The following is a 20805-nucleotide window of genomic DNA, read 5'->3' as shown; positions in this document are numbered from 1 at the left end:
CTCCAGCATGTTATAACATTAATAAGTAAAACAAAAGAGATCCTGAAAAGAAAAACACTCTCCTCCCCACAGTCCATAAACAAGCAATTCTTTGGTGGAGGATAGTCCAGGTTGAAGATGAAGGCACTGAACTTCCCACACGAGTGTAAACATCCTCCACTCTGGAAAGGGATGCAATTAAATGTCCATAACATATCATGTTTTACACACAAAACAAACTAAACATAGACAATCCCATTCACCCAACCGGGCAGCCTAACGACAATGGGACTCACACTGGGCAACACATTCCTCCGTGCACCAGAGTCCAGCAAACCACATAGTTCCAGCCCATGCACCAGTATCTCAACACACATCACATCTCTGCGATTCTTGTTGCAAATGACCACAGCACCTGGGTCAGAGGTCTGGTCCCTGCTGACCCTTAGTGGCTTTTGTGCACGAGGACGAGGGGAGGGACAGTTCCTCCATAGGTGTCCTATGCCCGAGCAGTTGTGACAGACAGCTTCTCTCCTGTTCAATTTGTCATGCATGCTTGGATTCTGCTGCCCATGCTGCTGAGGTCTGTGTGCTCTCTCTGATGGTTTATATTTTAGCATGTGCACATTCTCCCGTACCATAGCCGCCCGAACCGCTTGTGTTGCTGGGCCCCTGGTGCCTGGCCACATCAGCTGCGTGACTGCCCTGGCGGCCCTCCTGGTTGTCTCGAATTGGTGGGCAATTCCATATGCTTTGGCCAGGGTGCGTGGCTGTTCCTTCAGTAATTTCTGGATCGTTTCAGCGTCTGCCACAGCATTGAGAAAAATTTCTACACCAATGCGATCTTGCTCCCTCTCGGATCGATCGGCATACACAATAGAAACCTTTTCGTAAATGTCATCTCTGAGGGTGTGCAAGGCTTCACCGGGTTTCCTGAGTCTCTGTCTTAACTCAATGCCGATGGCTGCTGCATGTTCTGAACATGGCCCATAGGCAACCTCTACCTCCTCCACAATCCTCCCATAGCTCCAACGAGCAGATTTGGGGTTTTTGTGGATTATGGCGCCAGCCGCGCCCCTCAAGCTGAATCTGAGTTGGACAGCCATAGTCCTCTCTGTCCAGCGGTTAGCCTTTGCACAATTCTCAAACTGATAAAGAAAATCTTTCCATGAACCTGATCCATCAAAGTGACCTGGCTGCAGTACAGGAATTTTTTCTTTGCCTCTGTAATGTTCATCGTCACTACTGTCTACAGAGTCACTATTATGCGCCGCACTAGAGTGACAGTAACGTGGCACTGGCCTGACTTGCTTTGCGCTATGTTGGCCATGTTCATAGAATCCAAGCTCCCCAGCTGGCGCTGCTGCTACGTGAGGCGTGGAGGAGCAGCAATCCTGAGCCAGCATTTTAGGGCTGAGTTGTACAGGCTGGGGTGTGCATGGCACGATACATGGATCAGCAGGCTCAGTAAACTGGGCTTTTACAGGAGCGCAACGGTTACGGTTCATAGCCGTGAGCGAAATGGCTGGCTGGTCACATACAGTGGGTGTAACGAACTCAGTAGGATGCTGATCTGTGCCACAGGGTGCAGCTTTAACTGGTGTGGATGCCATGTTTATAGAGCTGTCACAGTTTGGATAGTGACGGTAATTGAAATCACCACAAACTGCCTTCTGTGACGCCTCTGGTGTTAAGAAGGGGTTGGTGTGTGTGGAGGGTGGCGGGGTGAGATGCCATGCAGCCTCACTCTGTAACATATCAGCGGCTTCTTCATTAGCGGCTAGTGTTAGCTCCATGCCTGTGACGAAAGGGTTGCTACTATATCGTTTAGCATACACTTTATCGGGCGAGTCCATATTAACTTTAGCAGTCTCCGTGTGCTCCGGCAAAAATGGGTTAGCGCTCCTGCTAAGGTGCATTACCTTGGTGTTGCGCTCGGCATCCTCGCGTGCTGCCATTTTCTCTCTCGTTCGGAGAACTCTCTCTCTCGCCGTCCTTTGCGGAGCTTAATCCCGGACAAGAGCCCCCAGTGTTACCCGACCAGATCGCGGCTCCCAACCGTGGTAAGGAGACCCCTGGCGTATTCTTCACTCGGCTCGTAGTGGGTAACAAGCCTGCTTCTTCACAGCGGGTCAGCTTCCGCCAGGCGTAGAAAGACAGCAACTGCCACGATTTCAGCAACAAAACTTTATTTCTTTTCATCTGTCCCGAACACACTTTTCCTTTCCCTCTCCTGCGCTAGCCTGCAACATACAACACAGGGCGGCGCAGAGGACAACTAACACATGGGCGGTCCCTCCAAGCCTACAACATGGCACCTCCCACTTGGAATACATCCCCCACAAGGCTGCAATCCTAAAGGGGAAGGCTCTGCCTGTAACACTGTCCATTTTGCTGCTATCTTGTTCTGAGGCAATACAATCTCCTTACAGATGCATACAGCACCATAGGGCTTGCGTACAAGTCTCTGCTAACCCTGTCTGTAACACAGGTAGCTTGTGAAAGAAGCTTTTCCACTCTAAGGTTCATCAAAAACAGGATTAGGAGCTCTCTTTCACAACAGCACCTTGAGGCTTTCATGCTCATGGCTACTCAGACAGATGTCCTAAAGATGCTGGAGAGTGATAAAATTATAGATGGTGTAGCAGAAAAGAGTCGGTTGCTGCAGAGGTTACTCACTGGGTGAACAATGTAGGTTTCAGTAGCTTTCCAGTTGTTTTTCCCCCGTATTTTGTCAGGGTCAAGTTGTTAAGTTTGTTAGTTATTTTGTTATGCCATATTATTGTAATCATATTATTGCTGGAAGTAATATTGTCCATATGACAATAGAAGTCATACACACTACGTGCCATGTATAGATTCATATACAGTATACACACACACACACACACACACACATACAGGTATATATATAGTGGGCCAGTCTGTGAGGAACTCCCGGGCCACTTTTTCTCCCCAGTCCGCCCCTGTTTCTGGGTGAGCTTTACCCTGACCGGAGACTGTATGTTTACATAAATATATATTTGTTTACTGCTGCTCAGGCTTATTTGTATTACTCGAACTGTCATGTCCTGGGCCGTTTGCCCAGCGTTTTGTGTTTATAGTTTATTTCCTGTGCTTGTCCTCCCAGTGTGTTGTCTTGTTCCCAGTGTTGTGACTCGTCTGCGTGTTCCTTGGTTTATCACTTCCTGTATTATTTTGCCTGAGAACCCAAAGTGCACCGAATTCAGAGAATGACCCAATAAATCTTCCAGCATTTGTCCATAAATGATAAAAACATGACCTTCACAGAAAAATGTGTTTCTTCTTATTATTTCCTGCACTGATGCCATCAGTTTTGTGTTTACTTTCTGACATGATGATGATCATAATAAAGAGAGGCCGGGTTTGCTGAAGCTGGTGAGTTTTTCCGTCGCTGTTGGTCCGGAAGGCTGCGGGGTTTTATTTTGAAGTTTGGAACCGAAAGTAGAATCGGGCTGAAATGACCTGAGGAAGTTAGCGAGTGTCTTCTCTCTTTCAGTAGTTTTATAGTTTTTTTCTGCTGTGTTTCTGCTCGAAACTCTGCATTCAGTTTGAATCGAAATGGCTTCGCTAGCACCTGTAAAGGTTCAGGTGGGAAATAATTCACTTCGGAGCGTTTTAGTCCCGCTAATGAAGCTGAAGGGCGGTTGCTAAAGTTAGCTTTGACAGAGGTTTGTGGACACTTGGTGTTTGAGCCCAAAGTCCTTCTATGACTCTGTTGTCTCTAATGGCTCTACCCCGACCAGTGTTTGAACCATATTTAGCTTTTCTGTATCCTCCATAGTGGGACCCAGCTGCTGACAGCTGCTCTAAAGACATGGATGCAGTTAAAATCAGCTGCCGGTTTATTTTAATTAATATAATTGTGTTCTGAAATGGGTCTATGGCCGCAGCTCTCCATCATTTTAGTAATTGAGTAGTCCATCGATTATTCCATCAATTAATCGAGTAATTGGATACGAAATATTTTATTAATGGGTCATTAGTTATTATTAATCTCTGGCTGTCACCCCGAACCAGTCGCAGCGGATGACTGCCCCTCCCTGAGTTCTGCTGGAGGTTTCTTCCTGTTAAAAGGGAGTTTTTTCCTTCTCACTGCTGCCAAGTGCTGCTCATAGGGCGTCGTTTTGACTGTTGGGCTTTCTCTGTATTATTGTAGGGTCTTTACCTTACAACATAAAGCACCTTGAGGCGACTGTTTGTTGTGAGTTGGCACTGTATAAATAAAACTGAATTGAATTAATGAGCAATAATAAATATTCAAAAGACAAAAAATACACAGGTCTTTTAAATTAAATTGCTTGTTTGTTTCCATTTTAGAAACTGCAGTTTGTAGTAGTTTATCTGCACACACCTGTCAGAAAAAACAAACCTTTTCACTGTACAGTATGTATGTCCCATATTAAAATCATATTAAAAAAACATTTCCTTAAATGTAAAAATACACAATCACAAGTACAGTAATGTCAAAATAAAATACACATGCAACCTAAACTAAGGTGTAAACAAAGCCTTCACTGTCCTCTTTCAGTAGTTCTGACAGTGTTGTAGCTCCTGGATGAGGTAGATTTGGTGTGTGTTCAAGTGTTTTTGTGTACGCATATGTGTGTGTGTGTGTGTGTTTAAGTGTGCTATTGAATGAGTGAGTATGTGTAGTTGTAAGACTGTAAAGGAGCATGTGGTGGCTGCAATAATGAAAAGTAAGAATATCAGCATTCTCAGAGCTCTGGTTTGTCCGATTCAGCAATGCTGCTGCAGAAAAAAGACGTCCTGATGGTGTACATGATAATAATTAATGTTAATAATAATTCACTGTCCAACCCAACAACCCTCACAGTTTTACTGACCCATGCATTTACACAAGGACACCCGAGCGCTGCAGACTTTAAACGAAGCAAAAAATTTGCATCAAAGAACGTTTTTTTTCATTGTGTTATTTGAGTTACTTGATTATTCATTGCAGCCTTAATTGGGTCATTTCTGCTTTTTGCCATCTCTGTGTTTTTATTCTGGGACTCTGGTGGCTTGAATTAGCAGCTTTATTGTTCATCATATTATCATTTTTGATTTGCAACACATTATAAACACTGTATGGTCAAACTGTGGTCATGTGTTCAGCTCCCACAGACAGACGTGGTGATCGCGGTCGAGGAGGTGCCATGGATAAAGTGAGGAAGATCCTGGTGTATGTGTGTAAGGACCGAGCGGCTCCACAGCGAGCTCAGTTCGTGCAGGTTGGTGCAGACACTGTTTCAGACCCTCACCCACCATTAAAGGAGCAGAGGGGACTCGATCACTTTTCTTCTTCATGTGCCTCAGAGTATAACGGGGCACTTCACTGACAGCGCCGATGATGAGGTGGAGGTGAGCTGCACGCTGGAGAAAAATCAGTTCATTCTTTACAAAGGAGACAGAGGTCAAAGGGTCCCTCTGAAGGTCAGACACACTCAGTATTCACCCCTCTGTCACGAGTATTTACCCCATGACTTTAATTTACATGCTGTAAAAGGGTTGTTCATTTCTCAGAGGCCTGCCTTCTGTCCCATCAAACACCTGCCAGCCACAGAGGCAGCTGCAATCCCACAGGATGTTCAACAGCGTGGCGTGGATGTGGGCGTGGCCATCATCCTACAGACAGCCAATCAGAGAGTGCTGCTGACTAGGCGGGCGAAGGAGCTTCGGATATTTCCCAACGTCTGGGTTCCTCCAGGTTTAACACACACAGATCTCTGTTTGCACACAGACACACACACAGACACACACACAGATGTGTGTTTTTTTGCTTTGTAAAGCTCGTGTTTTGTTGACTTTTAGGTGGCCATGTGGAGCTAGATGAGACGGTAAATAATTCTTTGTTTCTGGGCATGATTTTCTTTGTGAAATCAACTTGCTAACTGCAACAACACAAATGTAGGTTAAATATGGTGTAATTGTGTGAACTTTATTCCTGTATTTGTGTGAAGCTTCTGGATGCAGGTCTCAGGGAGCTACACGAGGAAACTGGACTCAAACTGGAACCGGAGCAAGTTTCTCCAAAAATCCTGGGACTGTGGGAGGTGAGACACACACACACACACACACACACACAGAGCATCACCTGTATATGTTTTTGATGATGTGTGTGTGTGTGATGAAAAGCAAAACTGTGTGAAAAGGTTGGGATGCTGTTTAAAGTGTAAATCAGAGTGAAGTCATTTGAACTCCTCCCTGCCTTTTCATATTTGGCTGCTAACCAGCCCAGAGCGAGCTGGAGGTCATCGCTCGATGAAACCAACAGAACCACATCAGCCACAAAAGGCAGAGGTGATCCTGAGGCCACCAAACAGGAACCTCTCTGCCAGTTTGCTGGACCTATAAACTCTGTCCATTAAAGTTATGAACAGAATCTGTGGCAAAGGGGATGAGTCTGACTTATTATACTTTTTATATATTTCAGTCAAATATACCATTAAAATGATTTGCAGATCATTCCCTGCTGCTGTTTTTTACATTGTACTCTGTGTCCTAATGTCCTTGAAGTGGGGTTATATATGTCACAGCCCTCTCTGCCTTCCTTCTGTCAGTCGGTGTTTCCTCCCATGCTGTCCAGAGGTCTTCCTCAGAGACATCACATAGTCATCTACATGCTGCTGCACTCGTCCCTCACTCACCTGCAGCTACAGGTAACAGCTGACAGTGTCTCCTCTCTGGTGGTGGGCGTGATCTTTGCATCATTTTAGAAACTGCTGGATGACTTTTACCTGATCTTAGTGCCATATACATCATATACATCATGCTGGATGATGATAGAAATGAGCTCAGTGGCTTTGGACAAAGCAAACACAACTCTGTTGTTATTGTAGCCCCTTAACTGGCCAGGGCCCAGTGACGGGCCGTTTGTAGTCCCTTTTATATGGCAGGCTAGACCCTCCCATTTTTATTGACACGTCATTCGGCCAATCATGTAACTGGCTGCACCAAATCACCTAACAAAGCTACGTGACGCCCTCTGAGTATTATTGGCTCTGGGAAACCCATTTCTTAACATGATTGGCCGAATGAGGTGTCAATCAAAATGGGCGGGTCTAGCCTGCCATATAAATGCACTTGATTCGGCCTGCGGACCAGACGCGGCCGGTTAATAGGCTATGAAATGGGTTGTTCAGAGCCAATAATAACCAGAGGGTGTTATGAAGTTGTTTCAGGTGATTTTTTTTGCTGCCAGTTAAGGGGTTAATGTAATTATGAGTGCATATGGTTTAATTTACCTCACTTCTTTTGAATGTACCCCTCTGTCTTTTATATTTACCCCTTTGTCTTTAACATTTGTCTCTGTTTTTTGTAAATTTTCATAATTTTGAAGCGACTTTTGCAAACCAGGCTCTTATGTTATTCCTCTCCTGTTGTCCCCCCCCGCGCAGCCCTCTCTCAGGCCTTCGCCTGCTGAGGTCAGTGCCTGTCTGTGGGCTGACAGCCGGCTGGTCAGAGCCATCGTGTCTGCTGTGGACGGCGAGGATGCCGAGGTTCGGCTGGACGACCAGCCGGATAGCATCAGGTATCACAGGTTTAGATGAGAGCTGGAGTCGGGTATCTGGTGCTCATTAGTAAATCAGATCAAATCAACTTGTTAAATGTAGAAAAAAGTCAATTTTTATGTTTTGATTTTGCAGCCTTTCTATAAAAATTGATATATATTTTTAATGTCTACTTGTCTGTGGTCTTTTTGGACGTCTGTCTGTGTTTCAGTGTGTCGCAGGTGTCTGCAGATGGCGCTCTGACTGAGTCTTTGATGCCACTGGCGGTCTTCATCAGTCGGGCGCCAGCCAGCGGTCCCGATGTGGAGCGGGTCAGCACCGGGACCAAGTTTGCCCTGGAGCTGTGGCTCAGGACCTTGGATGAGCCTGACCTCTGACCTTGAGCCGCCATCTAAAACCCCACCCTGCAGGCATCAGGAAGGACACGCCAGGATGAGAGAAATGATTTTGCTGTGAATCCCACTGCTGTTCTACACAGAAACATTTAAAATAGAAATGACTTTCTATTGTTACTTCAGACCAGCAGGTGGCAGTGCAGACCAGGTGTGGCTGGCAGGCTGTTTATGGGGACAGGAGACGCTGCAGCAACTGACGTGGTGGTTGTTTAATGGGCTTATGGGTATTTTCAGCTCAAGACTCAAATCAGATTCATGTAAAGAAAGTAAAACCAAGAAAAAAAAGAACTTTTATCAGATGGCACTCTGAAGCAGCTTATGTTGGAAAATGACTTGTACAGAACAGATAGTGTCCCAGTTATGTATAATAACTATATGTATAATAAAATTAGTGTTTGTTTTGGTTTTCCAAAATTCTGGTTCTGATAAGAATGAGACAATCCCAGACTTTTATTATCTAAAATAATCATGTTATCCAAATAAAACATCAAATGTAATTCTTTTGTCACATAAATGCTATTTTTAGTTAAATATGACAGTTTCCAAATTATTATCTACCATGTACATCTGCTGAGGGAGACTCTGTGGTGTCACGAAAAGAAAAATGGATTTTTTTGAGAAAACAATAAATACTCAGCCCAGAACTTTTCTTTATGTAATTGATTGAACAAAAGTTGACATGTACAGTACTGTGCAAAAACGTGACCACATATTTTTTTAAATTTTGCTCCCAAGCAGCCAGACTTTCTCGTAACTTTAAAGTACTCTTGAGGAACTGTTCTCCAGATTTCTGAAGGTCTTTCACGGTTCTTTGGACACTGGCTGCTTTTTCATTTTCAGTCCAGTCCTTGTACGTGACCATTTTTTGTGTTAAGCCTCTGCACTCTGACCTATGACTCATCGAAGTATAAAAAGGCTCCTAACACAGGGATGAACCAGCGTTGAGTCAACACACAACAGATTACTTGGCACAGAACCAGTTTTAAATTAGTTTTAAGTTTCAAAGTCCACATTGATGGCAGGACTCGAGGTTTCCCAGCAGACCATTGTCCAAAGCATCACACTGACTCTGCTGGACTTCTTCCCACAGTGAATTCTAGTGCCAAGGGTTCCCCAGGTAAGTGACACTCACACATACACACCCGGCCATCCACGTGATGTAAAAGAAATCTTGACTCATCAGAGCAGGTGACCTTCTTCCATTGCTCTGTGGTCCAGGTCTGATGCTCACTGGTCCGTAATTGGCGCATTTGGCAGTGAAAAGGGGTCAGCATGGACACCCTGACTGGTCTGCTGCTATGCAGCCTCATACACAACAAACTATGATGCATTTTGTATTCTGACACCTTTCTATCAGAACCAGCATTAAGCTTTTCAGCAGTGTGAGCTACAGTAGCTAATCTGTTGGATTGGCCCACACAGCATCAGTGAGCCTTTGCTGCCAATGACCCTGTCAATGGTTCACTGCTCCTTCCATGGACCACTTTGATAGATACTGACCACTGCAAGCTGGCAACGCCCCACAGCAGCTGTAGTTTTGGAGATGCTCTGACCCAGTGGTCTAGCCATCACAGTTTGGCCCTTGTCAAATTCACTCAAATCCTTACGCTGCCCATTTTTCCTGCTTCTAACATCAAATTAGAGGAAAAAATGTTGACTTGCTCCCTAATATGTCCCACCCACTAACAGGTGCCATTATGAAGAGATTATTCACTTCACCTGTCAATGGTCATAATGTTAAGCATAATCAGTGTGTTGCCTTTATCGCGCTCAGAATCATTTGTTACTGTTGTCAGCCTTATGTTGGCTCTGATATGGTAACTGGACCAGTTCTTATATAGCACTTTTCTACTGTACATGCCTCATTCACAAGCACTTCTTTCTAGGGCAAAGTGATTTCTATCTGACATCCACACATATTCAGTCTCCCAACAGCTGCACTGGCGCAGCAGCCAGGAATCAAACCACCAACCTTCCGATTAGTAGGTGACCTGTTCTACCTCCTGAGCTACAGCTAAACATCTCTGATAAACATGAGGTCTGCTGTAGCATGGCTGTAATCAAGTCCATTTCCTCCTGCTAAATTGGACCTTTACTTGTTCTCAGTTGTAATTGTTACAATGATTCTGAGTCAGATACAGCAAATATTTGGTTATTGTTTAGATAAGTGTAACCCTGAAGTCATAAATAGGCTGCCAAGGACATTCTGGTTTTAGGGATTTAGTGAGGCCCAGTCACACACCTTATCAGGTCATAGTGTTTGTGGGATCCATGGAAACTAAATTATATCACTTTAATTTAATTACATTTATTTATATATAAAAAGCATGTCCCTGAACACGAGCTCAGTCCCCTTCTTACCAGTCATTTCAGCTTTAGGCCGCAGGCTGAGAACAATAAAGGTTTAGTTTGGCAGGAGGAAACTGACCTGTGACCCAGAGCTGAGATGACTGCAGGAAGACAGCTGAGCTTAATTTCAGTATTTCATGATATACATGGTGTTTTATAGGTTCACTGGAGATTATAGACAATGAATGTAATTAAAAATGTATATTTGTTACCATGGCAGCAGACTGTAGTCCATCCTGAAGGAGTTCAACATCATTATTGAGTACCTGTTGAGCAGCAGCATCATCTCAGTTCAACAACTATCACCAGAGGCAGATGCAACAGACAGAAAGACGGGTACTTGTATTACTCAAATATTTCCTGTATCCAGCTCAGAAATCATTGCTGCTTCTGACTGAGTCAAGCTGGCTCTGACACTGCTCACAAATTCAAAGCGAGCTTTGGCACTGCTTTAAACCTTTACCTGTTTTCAACTATAACATAACTATAACTATAACTGACCCAAAGCTGAATAACTGGCAGGAAGACGGCTGAGCTGATGTCACACATGGTGTTTCATAGGTTCACGGGCTGAACAGATGCAATAAATGTCATTAAATATGTGCATATGATTCAGTTACCGGAGTCCACACAAACACATCAGACCTGACAGGTGTGTGTATGACCGCACCTCATTAAATCACTAAAAGCAGGAAGTGCTTGGCAGCCTGTTCATGTTTTATTGTTCTCAACAAATCCAACATGTACAGCGATGTGAAAAAGTATTTGCCCCCTTCCTGATTTCTTTTTTTTAATCATATGTATCACAGTCACATGTTTCATTAGCAAAATAAGCCAAGAGCAAAACCCACTGGTTCCTAACTTTACAACAGGCAATAGTGCTGTGATAACACACATTTATTTAATGAGGCGGCCTGTTTCATATTCAGGTGCTGGTTTTCATCACGTGCTGTGTTTCACTGACTGAGTCCTTCAGACTGACTCTGTCACTGAAGTCGATGGTCATCCATTAAGAGTTTACCTGTCAGTACCTGCAGGAACAGTACCTGCATGGCAGTGTCCATTGGTCAGTAAGAGCTGTTGTTGCTCGGCAACAGGAGCACCTGACAATACTGTTCTATGTGGGCGGGGCTTGTTACAAATTTCAAAACAAAATGTTCAGTAGAACTCACATCGCTTAGTTTCAGCATTTTTAAACAAGACAGACAACACAGCAGACCACAGACAACACAGCAGACCACAGACTACAGCAGACCACAGACAACACAGCAGACCACAGACTACACAGCAGACCACAGACAACACAGCAGACCACAGACAACACAGCAGACCACAGACAACACAGCAGAAAAGACATCTCAGCATCTCAAATAAAACAGAAATTATCACAGCGAAAGCACAACAACAAAATACTGGAAGAACACAGCTTTGACTCGTAACATCTGAAAGGTAGCTTCATTTCCTCTTTTACAAATTTCTTCCTTTGATTAAAACTTTTCTCAGTTGATTTGGCCCAATTCTCACAGCAGAAAAGTGATTTTCACCACTCTTAATGCAGTTCTCCAAACAGTTAAAGCATTTTTCATAACTTATACTCACCTGTGCAAAAGGCATCAGATTGTTTTGACTTGAATCAAAACCTTACAAAAGGTGCAAAAATGTGGGTCTAACAGAGAGTAAAACGTGTTCAGACACAAAGATGAAATGTGAAGCATTTATTTGAAACCTTATTAAATTCCTGAAATGGAGAAAAGAAAAATGATACTTGTGAAATATATGCTTCAGAAAACAAGGGGAACAGATACAATATGAGAACATGGCATCAACTACTGTATAGTCCATAAAGCCATGCTACATACATTCAGCAGCCACTTTATTAGGTACACTTGTTGGTCGGTCAACCTCAAAAAAAGTTTGAGGTCATTTGATTGAAACACTAACACAATGCTGGACAATATTCAGAAAATGAGAGCTGGAGAGTTGTGAGTAACAAAAGTGTGAGAATTGCTCCAAATCGATTGAGAAGAAACTGTAACAGCACTTTAAAAAAAAGACATTTTCATGGGAGGCTAATAATTCTGTCCTGATCTGTTGCTTCATTTCTTGGTGGAAAAGCCGCAATGAACAGGCCAAACTCCGGAGCAGGACTGGTGAGCGCCTCGCCCTTCACAACCGTCTCAGAGCTTATCGCGCTGCGCGAGGCCTTTAAGTCCCTGCAGGTGGAAAACTACAAGCTCAAAGAAGATGTGCAACGAGTTCAACATCAACTTAAAGAGGAAGAAAAAGGGAAAATGGAGGCAAAGATGGAAGTAGAGAACATAAAGAAGGAGCTGAGAGCAGTAAAGAAAGAATTAGAAGAAGAAAAAAAAGGAAAAGAGCATGTGGAGACGGATGCGGAAGATCTCAAAAAGAAACTACAGGAAGTGGAAGAAGCCCTAGAGGAGGAAGTCAAAGCAAGACTGGAGGCTAAAGATGAAAATAGGAAAATAAAGGAGGACTTGTTAGAATTAGTCAAAGCATTTGAAGAGGTAGAAAGGGAGATGCATGAGCGGGCAGAGGACGAAACCAAAACTGTGATGCAGAAGCTACAGGAAGTGGAAGAAGCCCTAGAGGAGGAAGTCAAAGCAAGTCTGGAGGCTAAAGATGAAAATAGGAAAATAAAGGAGGACTTGTTAGAATTAGTCAAAGCATTTGAAGAGGTAGAAAGAGAGGTGCATGAGCGGGCAGAGGACGAAACCAAAACTGTGAAGCAGAAGCTACAGGAAGTGGAAGAAGCCCTAGAGGAGGAAGTCAAAGCAAGACTGGAGGCTAAAGATGAAAATAGGAAAATAAAGGAGGACTTGTTAGAATTAGTCAAAGCATTTGAAGAGGTAGAAAGGGAGATGCATGAGCGGGCAGAGGACGAAACCAAAACTGTGATGCAGAAGCTACAGGAAGTGGAAGAAGCCCTAGAGGAGGAAGTCAAAGCAAGTCTGGAGGCTAAAGATGAAAATAGGAAAATAAAGGAGGACTTGTTAGAATTAGTCAAAGCATTTGAAGAGGTAGAAAGCGAGGTGCATGAGCGGGCAGAGGACGAAACCAAAACTGTGAAGCAGAAGCTACAGGAAGTGGAAGAAGCCCTAGAGGAGGAAGTCAAAGCAAGTCTGGAGGCTAAAGATGAAAATAGGAAAATAAAGGAGGACTTGTTAGAATTATTCAAAGCATTTGAAGAGGAGGAAATGGAGATGCATGAGCGGGCAGAGGACGAAACCAAAACTGTGAAGCAGAAACTGCGGGAAGTGCAGCATGTGCTCCAAGAAGAAATTAAAGAAAAGCTGATGGTCAAAAAAGACTCAGAAGATCTAAAAAATGAATTATTGGCCACAAAACAAAAACTAGAGGAGGAAAAAATAGAAGTTTCTATAAATACAAACATGCCCGAGACTGAAATGACAGCAAAAGAGTGTAAAAGAGCTCTCAAACAGCTCAAACTAGAACACAAAGCAGCCAAGAAGAATTTAAAAGTGAAAGCAAAAGAGGCCAAAAAGAAACTGAAAGGAAAAGTGAAAGAGGCCGAGCAGCAGCTGCTGAACACAATGAAAGAGCTGAAGAAGCAGAAGAAATCCACTAAGACTTGAAGTCCACTTCCTCTTTCTCCTCCTTCCCTCCCTCTCCTCATCCTTCCCTCTGTCTCCTCCTTCCCTCTGTCTCCTCATGCCCCCCCTCCTCCCACCACACCTTTCTCTTTAACACCCCTAACCTTCCATTTTTCCTCCCTCCCTTTCCCTCTATCTTTCCCATCTCCTTTTTGACTTGTTTCAAGTTATATTTCCTCCCATTCTTTAGTTATTAAGTTTCCTTTTTTAGTGATTGAGTTTCCTAAATGTTAGTTGTTAAGTTTCTTTTTTTAGTTGTTGAGTTTCCTAAATGTTAGTTGTTAAGTTTCCTTTTTTTAGTGGTTGAGTTTCCTAAATTTTAATTGTTAAGTGTCTTATTTTTTTTAGTTGTTAAGTTTCCTTTTTCAGTGGTTGAGTTTCCTAAATGTTAGTTGTTAAGTTTCTTATTTTTTAGTTGTTAAGTTTCCTTTTTTTTAGTGGTTGAGTTTCCTAAATGTTAGTTGTTAAGTTTCCTTTTTTAGTTGTTAAATGTGATTGAAATGTGTTTTGATGTCTTCATATAATAAAGGAATACAAAGTAAACAAAAGAGGTTTCTGTCAGTATGTACAACAGGACGAGAGGAAGCACTAACTCATGTTTTTGTGTGTATGTCCTCATGGCTCCATTAATGGTGTACAACTCATTTTATTCACAGTTGTGTATCACAGAAGTTACGGGTCCTATGAAGTGTCCCCACAAAAACTTTTGAAATTGCATTTTTTCACACAAACATCATTTAATTCTTCTGCTTCATTTTCAAACACATTCATCATAAACCACCTCAGATAGTAAAGAGACTCGGGACCGGATCCATCCTGATGTATCACAGACTCTGTAATGGATCTGCAAACTGGCTCCGGATCGGAGTCCATTCGCACAGCGGGATGAATCCAGAATGGACCAGATTTATGGATCAGGATCGCTCCTTGTACTTTTCTGCACAGCTGGTTATAAGCTAACATTATGGCAGCTAACGTTAGGCTCGAGTGTCCTAAAAACCCGCTTTCTCTCCGACACAGTTTGATTAAATCATCACTTTGTGTTACACGACAGGTCAGTTGGAAAAACAACAGATTTGTGTTCACTGAAAGTTTTTGTTTTATAAAGAAATCTTTATTTCACATCATTTCATTCAGGAGTAAGAATAAAAATGCCGGGTCACTCCCCAATCCACAGAGTAGGTCCGGGGACAATTTCACTGCAGCCAATCAAAGCATACGAGGTGAATAAACCCCTTCAATGATCTTTAACTCTAATTAGTGTTACACAAACTAAATCTCCAAAAACAATTCTCCACGGCAAGAGCAGCTAGAGGCTCACAGGTGTGCTGCAGGGAGACAAATTTACACTATTAAAGGTTTTATTAAAAAGACATTTAAAAACAATTGTAAACAGTTTTACTGATACACACTAAAATACCTGGTACCTCGATCTGCCCTATCTATTGACTACCAGCTTCCTCTACTACTGCCTCTACACAGAGCTGAAATTAGGTCATCTATAAATACACAATTTCACAAAAACTTCTGTAAGATATAAAACTTGAAACCTTCAAATATTCATGCCCAGGATTATGCCGCTCACATGGCGTGAGAGTAGTAATGGACCTGCAGCATTGGTGATTTATGACCGACAGGTGGGTGACAGGTGGGGGGCAAAGGTCAATGCGCGTACATGAGCGTCCTTGTGCGCGTGCGTGTGTGATCGTGCGTGATCGAATGATTTATGATTATCAGCTGCATGTGTGTGAGTGGAGGAGTGCCCTAACAAAATGATTCCCACAGTCTCTCTCCCACTATCTCTCAAGACTTCAGGAAAAGGGCAATCCCATTCATACTGTTTGTGAAGATGCTTAAATAAACTCTTTCTTTAACAGGTGATATCTGAGCATCAAAGGGGGTAATTGTCCATGCAATTATACCATCTGTTTTTTAACTAAAAGACAATGCACACTTCAGCTGACTGGCATAAAAACAGACCATCACCTGTTGAAATCCTGCCAAATTCCCGTTTCCCACACTCTCTCTCCCACTCTCTCTCATTACAAGAAGACTTCATCAAAAGGGCAAACCCATTCATACTGTTTGGGACGATGCTTAAATAAATTCGTTGTTAAACAGGTGATATCTGAGCATCAAAGGAGGGTAATTCTCCACACGCAATTATAGCATCTGTTTTTTAACTAAAAGACAATGCACACTTCAGCTAACTGACATAAATCAGACCCACTACCTGATGAAATCGTTCCGGATCCATGCTTTATTTTCACACGCAAATAATTACACCAACGTTTTTACTAAAAGTCGATGCAGCGCAAAAATAAATAAAAAAAAAATACAGGTATAACTACAATTCCCATCAGCCATAGGACAACGTGGCGCTTTTTACAACGTCACAACCAGCGACAGCGACCGGTCTTGTTGTTTACAGATACAGCTGGCAGGGTTGGTGCTTTCACATTTCAACGAGCTCGTCAGTTTCTTAAAAAGAAAAGTTATGTGATTATTTTTAATTTGATTTAACAATCAGGATATAATGATAATACACATGGCAGGACGCAGTACTTTTCCAGAGCGAACAGGTGGTGGATAAAAAAAGGACTGAGGGGAGGGTTTCAAACCAAACAAACAGGACACACACACAGTCATAAAAAAGGGTTGTGGTTTTATAAAGGAGGGCATGGCGAAGACCGTAACATTCACTAATACTCATTGTGAAGACGAACGCTGCACCCTTTTCCTCGTTTTTCCACAGACTCCGGCGCAAACGCTACTCTCTCTGTCTTTTTAAATGGATTCAGGTAAGCATATTCTTTTACACAAAATTATGTGAACCAAACTGTATTCTGTATACCATCTCATCCATCCATCCATCCATCCATTCTCTTCCGCTTATCCGGGGCCGGGTCGCGGGGGCAGGAGCCTAAGCAAAGAAGCCCAGGCTTCCCTCTCCCCAGCCACCTCCTCCAGCTCATCCGGAGGGACCCCAAGGCGTTCCCAGGCCAGCCGAGAGATATAATCCCTCCAGCGTGTCCTGGGTCTACCACGGGGCCTCTTCCCGGTGGGACATGCCCGGAACACCTCACCTACTGTAAGAGGCGGCCAGGAGGCATCCTAATCAGATGCCCGAGCCACCTCAACTGGCTCCTTTCGATGTGGAGGAGCAGCGGCTCTACTCTGAGCCCCTCCCAGATGGCCGCACTCCTCACCTTATCTCTAAGGGAGAGGCCAGCCACCCTTCGAAGGAAACTCATTTCTGCCGCTTGTATTCGCGATCTTATTCTTTCGGTCACTACCCAAAGCTCGTGACCATAGGTGAGGGTAGGAACGTAGATCGACCGGTAAATCGAGAGCTTCGCTTTTACACTAAGCTCTCTCTTCACCACGACAGACCGGTGCAGCGTCCGCATCACTGCAGAGGCAGCCCCGATCCGTCTGTCGATCTCCCGCTCCCTTCTCCCATCACTCGTGAACAAGACCCCGAGATACTTGAACTCCTCCACATGGGGTATGAACTCGTTCCTGAGCCGTAGAGAGCACTCCACCTTTTTCCGGCTGAGGACCATGGCCTCAGACTTAGAGGTGCTGATTCTCATTTCTTTTTTTAAAAAAAATAATAATAATAATGGTATGTTTGTGTATTACATGAATGATGGCTACATAACTAACAATTTTTTTTTTGTTGTTTTTCCAGACGTTAAAACTTCAACTGTTACAACTTCACAACCATCACAGATGCTGGCCGTTCCTCCTCCTCCTCATCCTCCTGATTCCTCATCTTCTTCACTTTCACCATCTCACCAAATACCTGAAGAGCAACTGACAAAGCACGGCGTCGCGGCCGTTAAGCTCGTCACACTACGCATTCTGTGTACGGCGGTGGAGAAGTATCAAGTAGAGATATGCTACGAATGTCAAGTCAAACGCCCTATCGATAAGCACCACAGTTGTATGCAGCATATTCCTGATTTCTTCTATGGTCTTCATTAGGATGAAGTGATGAAAAGATTCAGGTCGGATCGTCTCATTCCTGCCATCAGGCTTTTCTTATGGTCCAACAGTCTGGACGACGCACGTAAGGATTTCACACAGATTGTGGAAGCCCAAGCGTCTGAATTAAAAGATGCATTAAACATCATAGAAGCAATAGAGAGTGTGCGTTATGAACTGAGGGAGGAGTATTTCTTTGAGGACTTAGCAGTAGAGCTTCTCATGGTGGAAAACTATTGGCTAGGCAAACACAGGATGTGTATTTAATACATTCTCTGTATTTTTGGTTTATGGGGTTGAAATAAAAATCAATGTTAAAAACTGTACAGGCTGCTCATTTTCAACTCTGCATTCCTCATGGAAAACACAGTGCAATATATGTTTAAACATCTTTTCGGAGCAGTCAATGGAGTAGAACGTGGGTTTTATAGCTCCTGCCAATTTTGGTTAAAATTGTTATTCAGTTGTGCTTCTTTTTGGTAAACCAGGTGTCTTTCATTGTACTTTTGTACTTTGGGCCTGAGCACACACTTTTACACCACCTTGCAATGTCAGGAAAAGGAAAATCTCGTACTATTCAGATGCAACTAAAGTCGGGCTTACTGGCCTCGGCTTCTGTGCCGCTAGCTCCGGAGGTCGACCCCGCCCCAGCACAGGTGAATCCGGACGCCGAAGCCCTAATACTCGAGCTTATGTCTTCCCTGAAACAAGATATCGCTGGAATTATTAAGAAGGAATTGCAAGAGGTTCTCAGAGATGCGTTGTCATCCATTAAAACTGAGCTACAAGCCGTGAAAACGCAGTTAGCGAGCGACTACGCTGCTACCGATGCTAAGCTGATTAAGCTAACCGCTACAGTGGGAGATGTGGAGGAGGTGCTCACGGGTTGTACTGATGACATCGCCGGTATGAAAACAACTCTCGAGCAGCTTACGGCTAAGGTTACCATGCTGGAAGATAAGTGTGAGGACTTGGAATCAAGATCGCGCCGTAACAATATCAGGATTATTGGTGTGGAAGAGGGCGCTGGCTCCTGCACCCCTACCGCTGTCGTCGCGCTGCTGAAGGAAGCGTTCGCACTGGAGAAGGAACCGTTGGTGGACCGGTCTCATCGCTCTCTTCGACCCAAACCCAAACCCGGTGACCGACCACGAGTAATTGTGTGCAGGCTTCACTACTATAGCGACTGTTTAGATATTTTACGGCGTGCGAGGGAGTGCCAACGGATTAAAGTCAGAGTCGGGACTATTTCGGTATTTCCGGATCACACTGTCAAGGTCGCCCGGGCCCGGGCAGCCTTCAACGAGGTCAAGCGTCTGCTTCGGGACATTGAAGGAGTCAGGTACGGCCTTTTTTACCCCGTGCAGCTACGCATCACTTACAAGGGGGTTGAGAAGGAGTTTACCGCACCCGAGGATGCCAAGCAATACGTCCAGACTTTGATTTCTGGGCAGGGGCGGACTGGCATACATTACTACCGGGGATTTCCCCGGTGGGCCGATGGGTTAGTGGGCCGCCAGCTGCTTAACTCAGTCCGTGGAGGAGCCATTGCCGCGCACTGCGGCCCCGGCCCATAGTCACGCTGCTGTTTAACGGTGCCTATTACCTCTCCCCCGCTCCAGTCAGGCAAATCTGCTTAGCGTGCGGCCGCGGAATGAGCCCGTAAACACATGAACGAGCATGCCGGCCAGCTGATGCGGGCTGACGGCATGCAGCAGAGATCAGAAAAAAACAAACAAACTCGCAGCTGAAAAATATTAGCAGAGACTTTCAGGAAGTCAAAACAGCAGCAGACACATTTGTCCAGTGGGCCAACAACAACCTAAATGATGAGAATGAGCTGGAAGTTGAAGCATCTCTGCCACAAAAACGTGGTAGAAAGAAGAAATCTACGCCAGGTGAGATGTGCCGAGATGAGTCTCTAAGTGATGCTATCACGTCATACAAGATTGATGTCCATAACCAAATCATGGACACAGTTTTAGAGAGCATTAACCAGCGCTTTCTGAAAAATGGCACACTATATGCTGATTTGGCACTTTTGGATCCCAAAAACTTTAACCAGGTAACAGCCTATGCTGGCAGATTCCCAGAGTCATCTTTCCAACAGCTGAGCAAGTGTCTACTGCCATTTGAAGACAATGCAACAGTTGCCAGTTTACAGAATGAGCTCATCAGCCTGGCAGGACAGTGGGACCGGTTAAAGGAGGAGTATGCAACCAAGGAAACAAAGGAAGGACCACAGGATGCTGAAGATGAGATGCAGATAGTTTGCAAAAACTGTTCATCTTGCAATGACTGTCCATTTTGCTGCTATCTTGTTCTGAGGCAATACAATCTCCTTACAGATGCATACAGCACCATAGGGCTTGCGTACAAGTTTCTGCTAACCCTGTCTGTAACACAGGTAGCTTGTGAAAGAAGCTTTTCCACTCTAAGGTTCATCAAAAACAGGATTAGGAGCTCTCTTTCACAACAGCACCTTGAGGCTTTCATGCTCATGGCTACTCAGACAGATGTCCTAAAGATGCTGGAGAGTGATAAAATTATAGATGGTGTAGCAGAAAAGAGTCGGTTGCTGCAGAGGTTACTCACTGGGTGAACAATGTAGGTTTCAGTAGCTTTCCAGTTGTTTTCCCCCCCTATTTTGTCAGGGTCAAGTTGTTAAGTTTGTTAGTTATTTTGTTATGCCATATTATTGTAATCATATTATTGCTGGAAGTAATATTGTCCATATGACAATAGAAGTCATACACACTACGTGCCATGTATAGATTCATATACAGTATACACACACACACACACATACAGGTATATATATATAGTGGGCCAGTCTGTGAGGAACTCCCGGGCCACTTTTTCTCCCCAGTCCGCCCCTGTTTCTGGGTGATGTTGGGGAAATTAATCTTACACCGTCTTTTC

At 44.0% G+C, this 20805-nt stretch overlaps 2 protein-coding genes across 3 annotated transcripts; both read left to right on the top strand.

Annotated features, from left to right (window-relative positions):
* The first annotated feature begins 3444 nt into the window (after positions 1 to 3444).
* LOC115793798 (nucleoside diphosphate-linked moiety X motif 17-like) lies at positions 3445 to 8545 on the top strand. 2 transcript variants are annotated; one of them, XM_030748915.1, is made up of 9 exons: positions 3445 to 3498; positions 5119 to 5234; positions 5320 to 5436; positions 5527 to 5710; positions 5815 to 5840; positions 5964 to 6056; positions 6564 to 6662; positions 7401 to 7534; positions 7726 to 8545. In XM_030748915.1, exons 2-9 carry the CDS (start codon positions 5160 to 5162, stop codon positions 7889 to 7891), a joined length of 894 nt encoding a protein of 297 aa, XP_030604775.1. In that variant the 5' UTR covers positions 3445 to 3498; positions 5119 to 5159; the 3' UTR covers positions 7892 to 8545. The 2 variants fall into 2 exon arrangements, with proteins under 2 accessions (XP_030604775.1, XP_030604776.1); XM_030748916.1 differs by lacking the exon at positions 3445 to 3498 and adding an exon at positions 3551 to 3591.
* A 3006-nt stretch (positions 8546 to 11551) lies between these two features.
* LOC115793794 (cingulin-like protein 1) lies at positions 11552 to 14131 on the top strand. The gene is made up of 2 exons (XM_030748908.1): positions 11552 to 11707; positions 12374 to 14131. Exon 2 carries the CDS (start codon positions 12379 to 12381, stop codon positions 13873 to 13875), a length of 1497 nt encoding a protein of 498 aa, XP_030604768.1. The 5' UTR covers positions 11552 to 11707; positions 12374 to 12378; the 3' UTR covers positions 13876 to 14131.
* Positions 14132 to 20805: the final 6674 nt, after the last annotated feature.

This window comes from Archocentrus centrarchus, chromosome 16 (genome assembly GCF_007364275.1).
Source record: "Archocentrus centrarchus isolate MPI-CPG fArcCen1 chromosome 16, fArcCen1, whole genome shotgun sequence".
Lineage (NCBI taxonomy): Eukaryota > Metazoa > Chordata > Actinopteri > Cichliformes > Cichlidae > Archocentrus > Archocentrus centrarchus.
This window is presented reverse-complemented; position numbering and strand designations above follow the sequence as displayed.